Source organism: Helianthus annuus, chromosome 11 (genome assembly GCF_002127325.2).
Source record: "Helianthus annuus cultivar XRQ/B chromosome 11, HanXRQr2.0-SUNRISE, whole genome shotgun sequence".
NCBI classification, from domain to species: Eukaryota; Viridiplantae; Streptophyta; class Magnoliopsida; order Asterales; family Asteraceae; genus Helianthus; species Helianthus annuus.
In genome coordinates, this window is record NC_035443.2 from 152,875,231 (window position 1) to 152,895,222 (window position 19,992).

General features: G+C 41.0%; 1 protein-coding gene across 1 annotated transcript; it reads left to right on the forward strand.

The window, feature by feature from the left end:
* Window positions 1–638: 638 nt before the first annotated feature.
* Window positions 639–1,937, forward strand: LOC110888612 (aspartic proteinase CDR1). Its single transcript, XM_022136131.1, has one exon. The coding sequence runs from the start codon at window positions 639–641 to the stop codon at window positions 1,935–1,937; it is 1,299 nt and encodes a 432-aa protein (XP_021991823.1).
* The last annotated feature ends 18,055 nt before the right edge of the window (window positions 1,938–19,992 follow it).

A 19,992-nucleotide genomic window follows, 5' to 3' on the forward strand; every position in this document is an offset into this window, starting at 1 on the left:
TGATATTTGACCATTTTATCTTTGAAGAAAATGACAATATAACAGTATTTTATTAGCCAAAATATTAGCTGATTTCATTTTTGGACCAAAATGGCAATAAAAGTGAAACCACAGGGACGTCCCAGATTTAAAAAGTTTGAGTTTTAGACTAAAGAGACAAAAGTGACCAAATCTCAGAGACCAAAATGACAGTTTACTCTTTAAAATAATATTACAGATTATAAATTAAAAAAAGGTTATTTACACCAAAATCGAATAATGTAATTTCAAATATCATGTCATATTTGAAAAATGCATCCTTCTTAGGCTAGAATAATTGTTTGTTTCATTTTACATTTTCTAATATAAATTATATAACCTTTTTATAGAAAAGGTTTGAGAAATCAAAATCAAATAAGGTAATATCGAATATCAAGTCATATTTAAAAAACACTTTTATTTAGACTAGAATAAATTGATTCTCCATTTCTACTTACTAAATATACGATATGTTAATTTGGTATACTCGAATTTGGAAGGTAAAAATCTTAGTTGTAAATTAAAAAAATATAAATGGAAAACATCAATGCATTTGATTTGTTTCCCCCCTATATAAATGGCATGCAATTCCTCACTTAAAACACAAAACACAATACACAATGAGGTTTTCCTCACTAGTAGTCGCAATAACACTGACCATTTCATACACTGCCACTTGTTCTGTCGCTATCGGTGATACTTTTAGCGTCAATCTCATCCATCGTGATTCTGTTGATTCCCCTTTTTACGATCGTTCCATGTCGTTTGCACAACGAATGGGGCATTCTTTGCAACGGTCTTTTAAAAACGTGAAACAGTTGAGAAGTAATATAAACGGGTTGACATACCAAGCCGATACAATCCCCGATCACGGGGAGTTTCTCTTGAACATTTCATACGGCAATCCGTCGCAACAAGTCCTTGCCATTGCCGACACCGGTAGCGACTTCTCGTGGATGCCGTGTAAGCCGTGCCCTAAATGTTACAGGCACACGTTTCCACTTTTTGACCCAAAGAATTCTTCAACCTATCAACCTATTGATTGTGAATCTGAAACGTGCAAGGCTATGGGGATGGTCGCAACTAATTGCACAGCGACGAAAGAATGCGGGTTTTTAGCGCTTTATGGTGACGGATCGGCTAGTACGGGTACTGTTTCAACAGAAACCATCACGTTTGGTGATCGGGTCCTCCCGAATATAGTTTTCGGTTGTAGTTTTACTTATGACGGTTCTTTCCGACCAACGTGGGGTGGAATCGTCGGGCTTGGTGGTGGCGACTACTCTCTAGTGTCGCAAATACGCACGTTAGTGCCCGGAAAGTTTTCATATTGTTTGATCCCATACCCTCACACAAATGAGTTTTCAAATAAGTCTAGTAAAATGATTTTTGGAGACTTTGACTTTGGCCCAAATGTTGTCACAACTCCACTAGTCCAAAAAATCCCAAAAACATATTATCATGTGACATTTGAAGGGTTTAGTGTTGACGATAAGCGAATATGTATTAGTGACGACTTGAACTCTACAAAGCCGTTGATGAAAGGAAACATGATCGTTGACTCGGGGACGACTTTAACAAAGCTACCGCCTAAACTATACGACGAATTTGAGACCGCCATTAAGGAGGCTATTAATGCGAGACCTATTAAAGACCCAGATCAGGTTTTGAATCTATGTTATCGTTCGGCAACAGTGACTAAGATGCCGAAAGTCACGATGCATTTTGACGGGGCGGATGTCGAGTTAAGTCTTGATAACGTGCTTGTGACGGTTAGTAAGGGTATTATGTGCTTTGGATTTTTACCTAGTTCGGACCTCGCAGTTATGGGGAACATAGCTCAGTTGAATCACTTGATAGGTTTTGATTTAGAAAACAATGTTTTGTCGTTTAAATCTACTGACTGTGAAAGATTGTAATAGAAATGGTTAGCGACTGAGTTCGTGCTTATATTATTGTAGTGTGAAGAATTGAAATGAATGTGGTTTTTATTTCCCATTATATGTACTCTATATTACGCTAAAGTTGATTTAAGATTGTCATGGTGTTGAAACGCACATGCATGTGTTTGAAATGCACGTGATAAATAGGTGAGTGCCAATTGGTTTTGATTTTTTTTCTTTTAACCTTCTCTTATCATTATTGGTGTTTTACATAGTGCCGACACTATAACAAACCGAAACGATACCAAATGTATCAGTGGCGGAACTAGAAGAAAAATTTAGGGGTATCACAATTTTTTTTAATCGTACATTCATACAATGCAAATGAAACAAAAAAAAAAACACGATAATAAACCAATGTTCATTTCAATATCCAATAAACCAAAGGAATAAGACGATTTTTTTTTCTGGTTTCCACCATTAGATGAGCAATGTCACATATTCCGTTCGATTTTGTAAATCTATCATCTTCTCCGATGGCGGAACAAGAACTTTTAAACCGGGGGTCTATAAATAGAACTATTTTACCTCCTCTCGTATGTTATTCATATAATAATTGATTGGTTTACGGAGTACTCGATCATCAGATAATTCAATTTACTATCAACTTCTTTTATTATTTTTTTCATTGAAATTTAACGAATTTAATGATGTCTCTAAGTTTGGGATTTTCAAAATACCTTTTTAAAAAGCTTTCTACCCATACAACACGAAATTGACAAAACATTTATATAGGATTATTTATACACATATACAAAAATTAACAAAACATTTATATAAAATTATATAAATACATAAGATGTCTTATATCTACAATTATTTATAATATAAAATCAAAATAAGTAAAGATTCTTACCCACGTCTTATCAACGTAATTGTTTATCAAAATACCAACTAAAAATTAGAAAAAAAAAAAAGAAGATGAAAGGAAATATACTTACCTTATGATGAACTTACATATTTCCATATGATGAAAGATACCAGATAATGTGTGGCTTTTGATAGTCTTTTGAACGGGTTATTAAACTTTTATGGAGAAAAGAAAAGGAACAATAAAATATTAGGTTTTGACATTTTAACTTTATAGTTGGGCCCGACTCTTTAGAAGCCCACAATAAATGTTTAATAGCCTTTAAAATATTAGGTATTTAGGTCAAGTCTTCCTAATCAATTATACACCGTCTTCTTCACAGCTCACCGGACTGCCCTGCCGGAAAAATTTAAAACCTCCCTATTTTGTTTCTTCTTTCAAGTTCAGTGAGATCTAAGGGTATCTTAATATTTGTTTAGGGGTATCCCATACATAAAACGCGAGAAAAAAGAGAAAAATTTACACTACGTCAAGAAAGTTGAGGGGTATCCCGAGCACCCCCTGACCTCCATATAGATCCGCCCCTGAAATGTATCATTGTCGCATCCATAGAAGGATTGTCTCCCGCATAGTCATATTAATTGATATTTAGAAACACTAAAAATATCAAATGATAACAAGTTTAAAAAAAAGCTTTAGTATTGCTATAAAAACTTTTTATTTTTTTATTTTTGTGATTATATGATAAAATGTTGTTTATTTAGTAGCAAGAGCATTTGTCAATGATGGCCAGTCTAACTTCAACTGGGCGGAAGTGAGAAAGTTTACCTACTTGTGAGTTCTTACCTAGGAGATTCTGAGCTCGAATCTATGCGGGGGCAATTCCACGCCCAGGTTGTTATGATAACACTTGAATTCCTACCGAGACTTGAGTGATACCCGTGACTTAGGTGATATAAAGTAATCTCCTTACCAAGATGATCTAGACGTAAAAAAAAAGGAGAAAAGAAAAAAAAGTAGCAAAAACATTTAGTAGAAGAGCATTGCTATGTTTGAATTCTCATAAATTGTTTATTAGGGAATATAATTAATGCCCATTTATTACTCACCTTTTTTTTTACTGCAAATAAGAAATGTGAATTCTACTCTATTTTACACTAATTGTTCTATTTTACACAATTATTCGCTTTATTACTCATTTACTCTCTTTGAATACTTTTATATATTGATATAATGGTTGAGATTAATAGGGCCTAAAGTATGAGAAAGATAAGAAAGAATCTACACCATTAGATCTTTGATCTAATGGTTGAGATTAATAGGGACCAAATTGTAAAATTTGATTTATTTTTTAGACTGAATTGAAAATTCTAGGGGTAATAAAGTCTTTATATCCATTCAAAAAATCGAAACTGTAAATCAAAATCCCTACAATATCTCTCTCTCTCTCTCTCTCCAGATGATCTCAATCTACGATTTTGATCTCTCTCATAATCAATCTGAAGAAGAAACATGACAGCGGCCAATCGGAAGATCAAACACGACAGCGGCAGCGGCGGCGGCGGTGGTGGTGGTGCGAGCGGCAGCGGCGGTGGTGGTGCGAGCGGCAGCGGCGGTGGTGCTGGTGCGAGTGGCAGCGGCGGTGGCTCGGTGTTCATGATCGTCATCATCGTGTTGAAAACAACGGTTTCCGACGGATTTGTTGTTTTTTTTTCGTGAAGTTTGGGTGCAAACTGTGGATTGTTCGTCGATTGAGCGGTAAATATCGTCGAGCAAAGTGGAGGAGAAGGTAAGATTGTTTTTGAATCTTGTGGAAGCTGAAGCAGAAGCATCCATGGTGGTTTTGAATTGTGTGGAGACGAACAGAAATGAAATAACATTTTGAATCAGAAGGTATATGAATGAATGGTGTTTTTTTTTCTTTTCTGAATGGTGTTATTTTGTCTCTGAATGGTGTTATTTTGTTTCTGAATGGTGTTATTTTCTTTTTCTGAATGGTGTTATATTTATTTACTGAATGGTGTTATATTCTTGTACTGAATGGTGTTTATATTATTTACTGAATGGTGTTATTTTGTTTACTGAATGATGTTATTTTTTGTTTGCTGGATGTTTTTTTTGTTTCTGAATGGTGTTATTTTGTTTCTAAATGGTGTTATTTTGTTTCTGAATGGTGTTATTTTGTTTCTGAATGGTGTTATTTTTTGTTTACTGAATGGTGTTATATCTTGTACTGAATGGTGTTATTTTGTGTACTGAATGGTGTTATATTTTTGTTTACTGAATGGTGTTATATTATTTTCGTAAAAACAACATGAATTGAACTATGAATTTTTTTAAAACACCATGTCATGAACATGGCTCTGATTATGTGAATGATGCAAAAAAAATTAAAATGAATGATGTTATGGACGGTTATATTCCTTAAATCAAGGATTTTCTCTCTCCAAATCCTTAAATCAAGGATTACCATATTTGAATTTGTTAATGCATTTACAATCTTACCCTTTTCAATTAATTTAGATCTAATGGTTGAGATTCTTTCTTACCTTTCTCACACTTTTGGTCTTTTTTACAATAACTCCACCATATATATATATATATATATATATATATATATATATATATATATAGTGGAGAGTTCAAATGAGAAGAAATTACAAATTAAGAATAAAAAGAATAAAGGGTACAAAGGTAATTTGAACAAATCATTATATGAGTCTATCCTTTATTTATATTATTCAAATTAATGAACCCTAATTATTTAATGAGTCATCTTATAAAATAGTTTTGCACCTTACACAATAAAAACAATCATGCACATGATCCTACATATTCAACGTTTTCTACACCATAAAAACAACGTTTCCTACACCATATAGATAATGTTTTGGTGTAAGGTACACAATGTACAGGACCTCAAAACTTTTAAATAATTTTACGAGTCATAATAAAATATGTGTAGGACAAAACACCTTTAAATAATTTTGTTACTTCTAATAAAATTGGTGTATTAATGGTCGTGAAGGAGGAAATTATAGTGACATTAATAAGACTTGAATAACCCTTTATAACATTTATTAATATTGTACATCAAAATGTCTATCCTACCCTTATTAATTAAATCATTAATTAAAATTAGATAAAAATTATATCTTGATTCACAACCATTGATCAAAAAAATATAGGGCCTAGATTAATTTATTTTTCTTCTTACAAGAAGATTCTTCTCAAATGAACCTCCCCATATATATATATATATATATATATATATACATAACAACACTAATTTTATTAAATAGTTTACACATGTTAATAATATGCTTAGTTTGGACAAATATCATTAATAACCATTTATTACTCACTTGCCTATTTTCGTCAATAATTTTAGTTATATGTTAAACACATTCCTTAATTAATTTTTTTTTTCTAATTAGATAAATAAGTTTTTTTTTTTTTTTTCAGTAGAATATGATTATATACTTTATTTACTAATTAAAGTCTGTATACAATATACACTATAAGTTTCAGTTTCAGTTTCAGTTTATAGATTTACGATTTTGAACGTGTTTAGCTTTGAACTTTTGAAATATAGAATGAGTTTCAGTTGAGTTGAGCGCATACGTTTATGTTTTTGAGGATTCATTCAGACATGCATACAATGCTTGTTGGTACCAAAATGCCTCCACTTTTGTAATTTCCTTTTTTTAAAAGCCAACAAAGAAATTTTATTCAAAAACTCCAATCAACATAGTCTTAATCGGATGGTTACAGCAAACATACACTAGAACATTTACATCTCCAAACAACTTAGATCAAAACTACATCACATTTCCCAGGTTGAATCCAACACTTTCGCCGGATTCTTGAGAGATAAAGACTGGGACACACACACAGACAAGGTGGATCCTACTTACTATGAAGGGGATACCCACAATGTCCATACCCCAAGAGTTCAAGGCAGCCGCGTAGTTTACAAGCTATCACCTCCAATCGTGTACAACCCTCACACGAACGGAAACTACACAATGCCATACGGGTTGTCTGCTTGCGCCGAGAAATTCAAGTTTATCCGCAAGATAGCTCTGGCTCCACTTCACAAGGCAAAGCTCCCACCAAACGTCGGAAAATACGCAGGTCTAATCGACCCCGACGACCACATTCAGGTTTTTACCAGTGTCTGTTGGCAACTGGACTCATCCACTATAGTTCCACCTATTAGCGCAAACCTTTGTAGGTGCTGCCCGTGAATGGTTCGATAGTCTACCTGCAGGCCAAATCATATCTTTTAACGATCTTCAAGCTATGTTTTTACAACACTTTAGCAAACAACGTCGCAACACCAAAGGCACATCAGATGTCATGCTCATTGCCCACCGGGACAATGAGGGGATTGAAGATTTCATTACCAGGTTTAACAAAGAAGCCTTAGAGATCGATGGGGTCAGTGAAAACTTCATGTGCACCATCTTCAAGCAAAGCGTACGGTGTGATGACCTCATCCGCACTCTCACGGGCACAGAAGGTATGCGCAAATCTTAGGACAAAATCATGTCGGCTGACAAAGTCTATGCACAGGCCAAGAAAGCTTTAACCGGTGGAAGGGGCTCACAAAACAACACCCCATGGGAGCATGGAGTATGCAACACAAAAGGCAAGAACACCGTCTGGAACCGTATTCAGTCCAACAACTCCGTGGATGACAAACCTTGCCCCCCATCGACAGTCGTCAACTGATCAACAACCTCAACTATCGCGATAATAGTCGCCGGTCAAAAAAAGGGTCTGGAATCCACTCACCAAGACACCCTTGGAAGTTCTCACAACTAAGAACATTACTTTCAAGCCTGAAAGACCCATGCAAAGAATGAAGGGGCAAGATCCAAACCTTTACTGCGAGTACCACAAGGACAACGGTCACACCACAGACAATTGTTTCAATCTACAGATGAAGATCGAGTCTGTGTTAAAGTTGGGGAAACAGACAGATCTCTTGAAGGGTGTCCACAAAGACACCCGCAACCTGGATACACATCAAGAAGATGGGCCTAACAAGAAGAAGATCCACACCCTAGACACGTACATGATCCAGGGAGGGCGGAAAAAACCATGCAACAACAACAACAGGCAGCACCCACATACCGCCAACTGACGAGAGCAACATGTCATTTTCCTTGTGCTGCCCGGCGGTCCTAGTGATAGGCGGGCGCTTGTCATCACAGGCGTAGTGGGTCAGTATAGGATTCCAAGACTTTGATGTTCCATGTATAGCCCAAATCACCTTGTGCCATAAGCCATTACGATCTCTTTAAATCTCCACCACCATTTCACGAGCAATGCTAGATCCGCGTCCCATTAAGGTTTTCTTTAAATCTCCAACAACAAGTATTGATTTGTGGAACCACAAACATTAGAAATTGTAAAAGGTTACCTAAGAAATCTAGAGATGCAGACATAACAAACACGTCTCATTAACTTCACATGCATTCATATTTGTGAAATAAAACGCTCGTATTAAAAATGTAAATGGTTTCTTTGTTAAATTAAAAACCGTTATTACACGAATAAATGAGTTTAGCAGAATTTATGCTTTTGGACTAAAAGCTCTTCGGGTTAACCCAACCCAACCATTTCGACCAATACCCAACATACCATTTGAGGTTGATCTTCGGTGTAGACTGAAGTGAAGTCAGATATAAGGACCATAAAATTTTTACCTTTTAAATGTAATCCAAAATTTCTTCATAGGTGATTGTGTTCCCTTATGAATCAGTGACATTGAATACTATCCAAACATAACATTAATTAACTATTTAAAATTAACCCTTTTCAAAAACAACTTATTTTAAAGAAGTGGAATATGCTTATTACCATGAATGAACCAACATCTATCATGACTATAGAATATCATGTTTCAGAGTATTGGGGGCAGTTCAATGCACGTCCACTACAAGAAGAAACGGCGAAACAATGGAAACCAGGAAGAATTGACATTCTACGTCGCAAATCTCCCGGATAGATCAACCAAAACCTTGCTTTGGAGGGCATGTCAACCGTTCAGAGAAGTCTCGGATGCGTACGTCGCGAAGAAGAGGGATACTATGGGTAACTGTTTTGGGTTTGTAAGTTTTGTGGGGGTGGTGAACATAAATGACATGTTGGCAGGCCTGAACACAATCAAGATTTACGAAGCAAAGTTATTGGTGTCTCTTGCTAAATATGGCAAAAATCATCAGAAGTTCACACAGCCAGTCCCCCGTAATACTAGTAACCCTGCTAGCCAGACATGGTGACCAAAACCTTCTGTCGATATTAATACTCAGGGGGTACGAAATAGGGTATCTTTTAGGGATGTTGTGGGGTGTAGTGGTGCAGGTGGTAACAATGGAGTGAAGTCCTTGGTGATAAACTGCAATTTCTTTTCTTATCCAAACCATTGCATCGGAAGGTCTATCCTAGGGGTGGCAAAAGACCTTACCACCATATGTGGTGTCGAGCAGATATTGCAGAGTGGAGGGAATATGGAGGCTGGAGTATCATATGCTGGTAGTTTAACCTTTATGGTCACCTTCATAGATAAGAATGCTGCTCAGGAATTTCTAACAATAAATTCACACGTACGGTCGCAGGTGTTTTCAGAGGCTAAATTGTGGGAGGGTGAGGTTATTCGATATGACCGGGTTGCAAGAATTAGGATTGCTGGAGTCCCCTTCCAGCTCAGGGACAATCGGATCTTTAATCAAGTGGGAGAGTTATTTGGGAGAGTGATATGTCCCTCAAATTTCAGTTGGCTTGACAAAGACAACTCATGTGGTATTTGTTACGTGCTTACTACTAGTGGGAGGATGATTGAAGAAGAAATGTCTATCCTTTGGAACAACCGACCCACAAAGATTTGGGTCACTGAAGAGACACCATAGTGGACACCGGACTTTGGTGGCCCACAATCGGTGGAGGTTTCAAAATGGCAGGATAACGGAAAGGACGGTAAGGTGGACGGAGAAATGGAGGAAGGCGAATTCCGGCAAGAGACACCAGAATCGGGTAATTCGAATGGTGGCAATGTGGAAGTCCTGGAAACTGAAGCGACGCCGTGAGGTAGGGTGGATTCTGAATCGTGTAACTCGGGAACTTGTGTGCATGGAAAATCCCATGCATCGGGTGGAATTCCCAAAGAATTCAAGGATGAGGCGGCGCACGTGCTTTCTGAAGAAGGAAGGTTGGATGGTGGGACCACAGTAACTGAGAAACACAAAACCCCTAGAAAGTGCAATGGGCCTCTAGACCAGACTGGCCTAATCCCTCCTGCTTCACTTGGTAAACAGCCCAGGAATCTTAGAAGTCCACCCTCTGCAAGATCTACACAAGGCCCATATACCAGAGCTTTTTATGGTGATACCCCAACTGGAACCCATCATTTTGACCTTAACAGACACGCTACCTCTCTGGCTTCTTCTTCACAAGATCCACTTAATAGGAATGGAGACTCGATTATCGATCAAACTTTGGGGGGCGAGAATCCTGAGTACCCGCCAGAGGTGGAAATCCATGCTACTTTAGTGGGTGATGGAAGGCAATCGAAAGGGGGATCCCACGTCGATCAGGAAATGCGGGCCACGACTCAAGTTGGCGAAGTTATTGGCATTAATCTAGCTGGTTTTGAGGAAGCTATTCAGGATTTGATTGTTGGTGAAGGTGATGCAGCTGTAATCCAATGAATTTCTTATCAATTAATCTTAGGGGGGTCCGGAATTCCCGGAAGCTAGAATGGATCAGAGGTCTTAAAACGTGCCATGGTGTCCATTTTGTTACCATTCAAGAAACAAAGCTTGAAGATTCTTCCAATTTTGCTTTTAACAATTTATGGGGAAGGTCTGTATTTGAAGTGGCTGTGGTTGATTCACAAGGTCGATCGGTGGGTTGGCCTCTTTATGGGACCCTTCGGTCTTCAACTGTGTGGAGGTTATAAAGAACAGGTACTTCCTATGTGTATGTGGTTTTCTGGTTCCTTCTCGGACTAGAATAACTATAGAAAATGTCTACGCGTCGAACGACGCGATGGTTCGGAGAGACATTTGTGCAGGGTTACTAAACTTAAGGAATTCGATACAAGGCTTATAGGTTCTAATGGGAGATTTTAACGAGGTTAGGGGTCCGAAGGAGCGTGTAAACTTGGAATTCAGTGCTCTAAATGCAGAGGTCTTTAACGAATTTATACTAGCCGCGGCTTTACAGGAGGTCCAAGTGTGTGGAGCAAAGTTTACTTACATGTCGGACCACAGGGATAAACTAAGTAAGCTGGATAGATTGTTTATGTGTATTGGATTTATGGAGCATTGGCCTATGGCATCTCTCACGGCACTTGAAAGAGGCATCTCAGATCATCAACCTTTACTTCTATTGACCATACTAGCGGACTATGGACACATTCCATTCAGGTTCTATAACTCTTGGCTTGAACTACCTGTTTTTTATGATTTTGTCTTAGGAAAGTGCAGAGTGTTTCGTTTCGATGGTCCTGCTGATCTGGGTTTAGCTATCAAACTTCGATGGTTAAAATACAGAATCAAAGAATGGATTGCGTTAGAGAAAAGGCGAAACCTAGGCAGTTAATCTCATTGGGTGGAACAGGTGGTGTCTCTGGAAACTACTGCTGAAATAAGACCTCTAAACCAATCTAAATTGGCTGATAGAGTAGAATTGAAACAATTTATTGGCGAAGTGGACTGACTTAAAATGATGGACTTGAGGCAAAAATCTCGGTCCAGTTGGGCTCTAGAGGGGGACGAAAACACAGGTTTTTTTCCATTCAATTATTCATTCCAACACGAGCTCTAATCGAATTAATGGTGTATTTGTAAATGGCGAGTAGAATTCTAATCCGGTGATGGTCAAGCAAAATTTCTATGAATTTTTTGCTAGACAATTTTCGGAACCCATGTTTGCGCGTTCACCCATACAGTGCCCTAATTTGTGGCCACTGTTAACTGTGGAGGCTAATTCCTTGATTGCCCCTGTTTCACTAATGGAGATAAAAAAGTGCAATATGGGAATGTGATGGTGATCGGGCTCCCGACCTGGACGGGTTCAATTTCAATTTTATTAAACTCTTCTGGAATGGGTTGCAATCTGATTTCATTAATGTTTTTAATGAGTATCATGATGATGCAGTGGTTAACAGGTCATGCTCCTCCTCTTTTATCGCATTAATTCCAAAACTCAAAGACCCGACTAGCCCGATGGATTACCGACCCATTAGTCTTATCAGGTGCATCAATAAGATTATTTCTAAAGTGCTCGTGAATAGACTCAAGGGTGTAATTGGGAAACTTATTTCTGTGGAGCAGTCCGCGCTTTTGAGCAGGCGAAATATTACGGACGACCCTTTGATTTTGAACGAACTATTAATGTGGATGAAAAGTGCTAAAAAATCTGGGATGTTTTCAAAGTTGACATCCAAAAGGCCTATGACTCGCTCAACTGGTCCTTTTTGATTCAATCATGTCTCAGATGAATTTCCCGGTAAAATGGCGTAAGTGGGTCATGGCCACTCCCCATTCGGCTAGGGCCTCAGTATTGGTGAATGGGTCTCCAACTATGGAGATTGTTTGTTCGCGGGGTCTTAGACAGGGTGACCCGCTTTCTCCGTTCTTGTTTGTCATTGCTATGGAAGCTCTCACGGGCATTATGAAAAAAGCCATGTTTGTGGGCCTTTTCCGTGTTATTAGATGCACTAGAACGGGTCCCCTTCTTTCCCATCTACTCTATGTCGATGACGTTGTGTTCCTTGGGGAGTGGTCGGAAGCGAATGCACTAAATCTATATAGAATTTTAAGAAGTTTTTATCTAACATCCGGGATCAAGGTAAACCTTTCAAAGAGTAAGGTCTTCGGGGTGGGGGTGGGGATTCACCCATTGTAACACATGGTGGATATTCTGCATTTTAAAGCCGGTACTTTTCCTTTTAAGTATTTGGGACTACAAGTTGGGGCAAACATGAACCTCGTTAGGAATTGAAAGCCAATCCTCGATGTTTCCAAGAACCGGCTAGCTCATTGAAAGGCAAAATACCTTTCATTTGGGGGATATTAACATTAATCAAATTGGTCCTTAGTTCGTTGTCCACTTTTTATTTCTCTATTTATAATGACCTGGTACAAGTTTTAAATTATTTAGAAAGATTGCGACGGGTTTTCTTTTGGGGTGGATCGGGGGAGGTTTCAAAGACTGGTTGGATAGCATGGGAGCATGTTATTGCTCCTATCGAATATGGTGGGTTGGGGTTCGGAGCATTACGGGATGCGAACTTGGCGTTGCTCGCCAAGTGGTGGTGGCGGTTTAAAGTGGAAGGGGATGGCCTTTGGCGGCGTGTTATTTGGGCTTTCCATAATAACCGTAGATCTTGGAACTTTAATCCCCGCAAAGGTATCTATTGTCACACCCCCAAAATCTACCCGCGGAATACTACCGCTTGGAGGCGTGACTGACCAGGATCCAGCCACCAATCATACTGAACAAGCATATAAATAATCATAAAAGTTTAACCAATATGATTGGTGTTCCAACAAAACCAAATTTAAGTTGCAAGCGGAAGCATAAGTTTAAAGTTAAAACATAAGTTCGAATGTTTTCAAATAGAACATGGCACGCAGCAATCCGTGTCCCACAACGACTCTCCTCCATGCAAGCTCCAGCTGAGTACCTATGGTCCTGCAAAGCATGTAGTAACGAGTCAACAACTAGTTGAGTGAGTTCACAGTTGGGTGTTCGTTTTAGTTGTTTCGAAAACAGTTTCCTTTATCTGGCATCCTGCCGTGGGGGTTACCCCATAGTTTGAAAACGTGACTTGTTCATTCCCAGTTACTCCGGCATTCCAGCCGTGGGGGCTACCCCATGTTAGTTATCAGGCATTTCGGCCGTGGGGGCTACCCCATGCGTACACTAGACTCGTTACCATATCGACTGCTGACTGTAGTCATGTTTATGTGCCCTGAAAACCATCAATGTCTATCATCATTGACGTGCCCCAGATCCATTAGTTCACGCCCGTCCTCTGCGGCACGGTGTGAGGTTTGTCAGACCTAAATAGCGCTATCTAACTAATGACCCGCTCGCCATTGGCCCGGCGATTAAGTCGATACAAAAAGGAGGGACTTCGTGATAGAGTTTTAGTCTAGTACGAGTTATCCGTCCATCCGGACGAGGAATCACATTCCTGAACCATAGCCATCCTACCCAAGGAGGACGAGGAACCCACGTTCCTTAACCCCGTTCCCAACCCAGGGAATCCCATGCTTTGTAGAGGGTGTGAACTCACCTTGGTTTGCTCGGTAGTAACACAGAAAGGTCAATCAATTGCAGGTAATCAATTAGGTCCTATCACAGATATTTTTCGTATCAGATTCAAGCCAGCAGTGCACGTATGTTCAACACGTATTGTACACAGGTAATAATCATGGCAACACGTTTAACATTAACAGTTCGCAGTTAACAGTCAAACACAACCCAAAGTCTAAGTGTGAGGCCCTAACCGTTGGGCTCGTAATGACAGGCCCAAAACAACGCATTAAACAGTTAACACAGAAGTCCACTAGGCCGGCCCATTAACTAAGGCCCGTAACTAAGCAAGCCCACTAAGTGTGGTCTCGAGTCGCAACCGGACTCGCAACATGGTTTCGAGTCATGCTGTTTGTGTTGATCATAGGTGGTTGCGAGTCGCAACCTATGTCGCAACCACGGTTTCGGCTCGTCATGCTAAGGTCTCGAGTCGCAACGGGACTCGCAACCTGTGGTCTCGGCTTGTCATGCTATGGTTGCGAGTCGCAACCAGGTGTTCTCGACTCGCAATTGGTGTCGCAACGTGGAGGTTTCGAGTCGCAACCAGGGGTTCCGACTCCCCAACAGCTGCTGATTCTGCACAGTTGTACTATCCAATAGAATTTGAATGTCATGCAACACAAATATTGTACTATCCACTAAAACATGTTTTGTTGTCTAACAATTCATGAAATCAGATCAAACAAGCAGAATTCAAACATTCAAGGCACATTCAAGTTGTTCTTCATGTTCTTCAAATATTCAAACACATATTCACCATGTTCAACCCTTGTTCAAGCAAAAATCATGGACTATAACTCACTAATATGCACCCTATTATAACAAGCATATTCATTTAATGGTTTCAATCCTCACACATGCAAACCGATTTCAGAAATTCCCTTATTCAAACACTATCATGAACACAACCTTCTAGCATAAACAAGTCATTCGGATTTAAACCCATACAAAGCCGATTATAACATTTCATCATCTCACAATATCATTATTTGACAACAAACAACTATTTTCTATCTAGCAAACATCTTTATCATAGATAGACAATCATCAAGCCAACACATATTATCATTCAACCTCATTACACATCAACAACAAACCGAAATACAATATGAGTCACTAACCGGTTAAGAGGTAGGAAAGGTGAACTCTAATGTCGATTTCCAAGCTTGAACCGAAGATCCTAGTGCCAACCGATTGGATCCGAGAATGGGGGAGTGTGCTTGTGTTCTTAGGGTTTTAGTGAGAGGGAAAGTATGAGAGTGTGGGTGTGTGTAGTCCAAGGAAATGGTGAGTGTGGTCATGAGTGTAGTATTTATACTAGTTCTTCATGATCCACCCTAAAGGGCTTACCAAAACCGGTTAGAGGAGGTCACGGCCCAAAGGCCCAAATCGGTCACTATTCACTCGAGACCTCATGGTCTCGAGTCGGGTCCTTGTCGTCTCGAGTTGGGTTCTCGACTCACGTAATATACATACATATATACCATACGTACAAGCAAGCACATAGTCACATAAAATGTTCACTTATGTTATTACATTAACAAGTTACTAGTCACGAAATGTTTCAAGCAAGTTACATCAAGATACAAGATAGGTTCTAAATTTCGAGTTGTCACATCATCCCCAAGTTGAAAGAAATTTCGTCCCGAAATTTGATGGCACTCACTGAGGAAGCTAGTTAAGTTGCATGGTTTTCCCGGTTATCCTGGGGTGTCACATCCTCCCCCCGTTGGTCTGGAATTTCGTCCCGAAATTCCGTAGCTCCAGCCTCAGTAGTGGTCGTACTGTTTGCAAACAGTTGGGGATACTTTTGTTTCATCCGATCTTCGCGCTCCCAGGTGAACTCTGGGCCGTGACGTGAGTTCCAACGAACTCGAACGAGAGGTATTCTAGTGCTCTTGAGGACCTTAACATCCCGGTCCGTGATTTCGACTGGTTCCTCGACGAACTTCAACTGTTCGTCGATCGTGAGTTCCTTCAGAGGAACCACGTGGGTCTCATCTGACAGACACTTCTTCAGATTCGACACATGGAAAACGTTGTGAACTGCACCGAGTTCCGCTGGTAAGTTCAGTCTGTAGGCCACCTTGCCTATTTTCTCAATGATTTCGAAAGGTCCAACGTATCGTGGGTTGAGTTTGCCTCGTTTACCAAAACGAACTACACCCTTCCAGGGTGAAACTTTGAGTAATACCCGCTCCCCAACCTGGAGCTCAAGTGGTTTCCTGCCCTTATCGGCGTAGGCCTTCTGACGGTCTCGAGCGGCTGCCATGCGTTGTCGTATTTGAGCAATCCGCTCAGTAGTGTCTACCACATGTTCTGGACCAGTGATTTGACTATCCCCCACCTCTGCCCAACAAAGAGGTGACCGGCATTTACGTCCGTACAATGCCTCAAACGGAGCTGCTTTAATGCTAGTGTGGTAGCTGTTATTATACGAGAATTCCACGAGTGGCAGATGCCGTTCCCAGCTGTTGCCAAAGTCGATTACACATGCACGTAGCATGTCTTCTAAGGTCTGAATAGTGCGCTCGGACTGCCCGTCCGTCTGTGGGTGATACGCTGTGCTCATATCTAGACGTGAGCCAAAAGACTTGTGCATTGCTTGCCACAGTTCCGAAGTGAAACGTGCATCTCGATCAGAGATGATAGAGGTGGGCACCCCGTGCCTCGAAACAACTTCCTTGAGGTATATTTCCGCTAAAGTGGAGAATTTATCCGTCTCCTTAATTGCCAAGAAGTGTGCGGATTTTATGAGTCGATCCACGATCACCCAGATAGTATCGTTTCCGCGCTGTGATCTAGGTAGGCCAGTAACGAAATCCATGAAAATTTGCTCCCATTTCCATTGTGGTATCTCTGGTTGTTGGAGTAGGCCTGAGGGTTTCTGATATTCCGTCTTGACTCGCGCACAAGTCAAACACTTGCTGACGTAAGTTGCTATGTGGGCCTTCATGCTAGGCCACCAATACGTAGTTTTAATGTCGTGGTACATCTTGTCCGAACCAGGGTGTACCGAGTAGCGAGATTTGTGTGCTTCATCCATCACAAGTTCTCGTAAGTCGCCATAGAGTGGGACCCAAATGCGTCCTGTTACGTAGTAAGCACCGTCTTCCTTCTGTTCTAAGCGTTGTCTTGACCCGCGTAGGGCTTCGGCCCTTACGTTTTCTGGTTTCAGTGCTTCTATCTGAGCAGCTCGTATTTGCGAAGGTAGACTAGAATGGATCGTGAGTTGTAGAGCTCTTACGCGCTTAGGCGCAGTGTCCTTTCGACTCAGGGCGTCGGCCACAACATTGGCCTTGCCCGGGTGATACCTGATGGAGCACTCATAGTCATTCAGCAGCTCGACCCATCGTCGTTGCCGCATATTCAGTTCCTTCTGCTTGAATATGTGCTCTAGGCTCCTGTGGTCGGTGTAGATGGCGCACTTGGTTCCGTACAGGTAATGCCGCCATAACTTAAGTGCGAAAACGACAGCTCCCAGCTCTAAATCATGCGTAGTGTAGTTCTTCTCGTGAACTTTGAGTTGTCGTGAGGCGTAGGCTATGACCTTATCTCGTTGCATCAATACACAACCAAGACCTTGAATTGATGCATCACAGTAAACTACAAAATCTTCTGTGCCCTCTGGCAGTGAAAGGATAGGTGCACTACAAAGTCTATCCTTTAGATGCTGAAAAGCTAACTCTTGTGGATTTCCCCAATGATAAACAACGCCTTTCTGCGTTAGCGAGGTGAGAGGCTGCGCGATCTTAGAAAAATCCTTAATGAATCTCCTGTAGTAACCTGCCAATCCCAAGAATTGGCGAATCTCCTTTGGTGTGCGAGGCGCAGGCCAGTTCTTAATAGAGTCCACTTTGGATGGATCAACGTGAATCCCATCCTTGTTCACCACATGCCCTAGGAAATGGACCTCTCGAAGCCAGAAGTCGCATTTCGAGAATTTCGCATAAAGCTGTTCTGTTCGAAGAAGTTCCAAAATAAGTCGTAGATGCTGTTCGTGCTCCTCCTGACTCTTAGAATAGATCAGGATATCGTCGATGAAGACTATAACAAACTTGTCCAGGTACGGCTTGCAAACTCGGTTCATCAAATCCATAAAAACTGCCGGTGCGTTTGTCAGCCCAAACGGCATGACCAGAAACTCATAGTGCCCATAACGAGTTCTAAAGGCTGTCTTAGAGACATCCTCTTCTCGAACTCTCAACTGGTGATATCCCGATCTCAGATCGATCTTTGAATAGTAGCTCGACCCCTGCAACTGGTCGAACAAGTCGTCAATACGCGGTAGAGGATAACGGTTCTTCACAGTCACCTTGTTGAGTTCTCGATAGTCGATACACATTCTGAAGGTACCGTCCTTCTTCTTCACAAAAAGTACTGGAGCTCCCCAGGGCGATGAGCTAGGACGAATGAAACCCTTATCCAAGAGTTCTTGTAGTTGCATAGAGAGTTCTTCCAACTCGGATGGAGCTAAATGATAAGGTGCACGTGCTACAGGCGCAGCTCCAGGAGCTAGTTCAATCTGAAACTCGACTTGGCGATGGGGCGGAAGACCAGGTAATTCCTCAGGGAATACCTCAGGATAGTCACGTACAACTGGAAAATCTTCTAGCCTCTTCTCTTTCTCGGTGGTATCAGTAACTAGAGCCAAAATCGCAGTGTGGCCCTTTCGTAAGCACTTCTGGGCCTTAAGAAGAGAGATGATGTTCTCAACAGCACTTCTCTTGTCGCCACGAATCATGAGTGGTTCACTACCCGAACCGGGGATACGAACGATCTTCTCGTTGCAAAGAATCTCTGCTCGGTGTTGGGATAACCAATCCATCCCTACGACAACGTCGAAACTACCCAAGACGATAGGAATAAGGTCAATAGAGAAGGTCTGGTTAGCGAGGATAAGTTTGCAACCTTTGACCATGTGCGAGGCCTCTAAACTCTTACCATTTGCTAGCTCTACAGTGTGCTTGTCGCTCAGGGGTGTTGGAATACGCTTAAGCATTTTACTAACTTCTAGTGACACATAGCTAGTATCGGCACCCGAATCAAATAAGACTGTAACATAAAAGTCGTCGAGAAGGAACTTACCCGTCACCACGTTGGGATCATTCCTTGCTTCACCTTGACCAATCACGAACACTCGCCCCCTGGCACCATTGTTGTTGTTGTGGTTCCCATTGTTACCATTCCCCTGATTGTTGTTGTTGTTGTTCTGGTTCAGTTGGGGACAATCTTTCTTGAAGTGGCCTTCAGCTCCACACTGAAAGCATCCTTTGTTGTTACCCTGTTGCTGTCGCTGATTCTGTTGAGGTTGCTGACGATTCTGATTGGCGGGGTATGCGCTCCTGCAATCCTTTGCAACATGACCAGGCTTGTTGCACCGATGACAGTTGCCCCTGGTGCATGGCCCACTGTGGTGTAGGTTGCAACGATTGCATTTGGGGTGATTCCCCTTGTACCCACCATGACTTTGTCCACCAGACGACTGCTGACTGGGGCTCTTGTGGTCGTCAGTCTTTCTCTGCTGAGACTGAGATTGCACAGAAGTTGAACCCCTGCTTGAAGTTCCATCCCATTTCCGTTTGTCCCCACTAGAGGTACCAGAAGTAGTTGCAGCACCTATGCGCTTTGGTAACTTGTTCTGCTCCACCGCCTGATCAGTAAGACGGTGAGCCAACTGAACAACCTGCTGGATAGTAGTCAAGTTTGCTGAAGTCACATGACTTTGGATCTCTGGCACCAAGCCCTTGAGATAAAGTTCAATTCGCTTATACGGAGGGTCCACCATAGTAGGACACAACAAGGCAAGCTCATGCGATCTCTTAGTGTATGCCTCAATCTCTGACCCTGTCATCTTGAGATTGTAGAACTCATCTTCCAGCT

What these genes read in the sequence shown, in the direction of transcription:
- LOC110888612 (XM_022136131.1), top strand. Translation starts at nt 639, where the DNA reads ATGAGGTTTTCCTCACTAGTAGTCGCAATAACACTGACCATTTCATAC.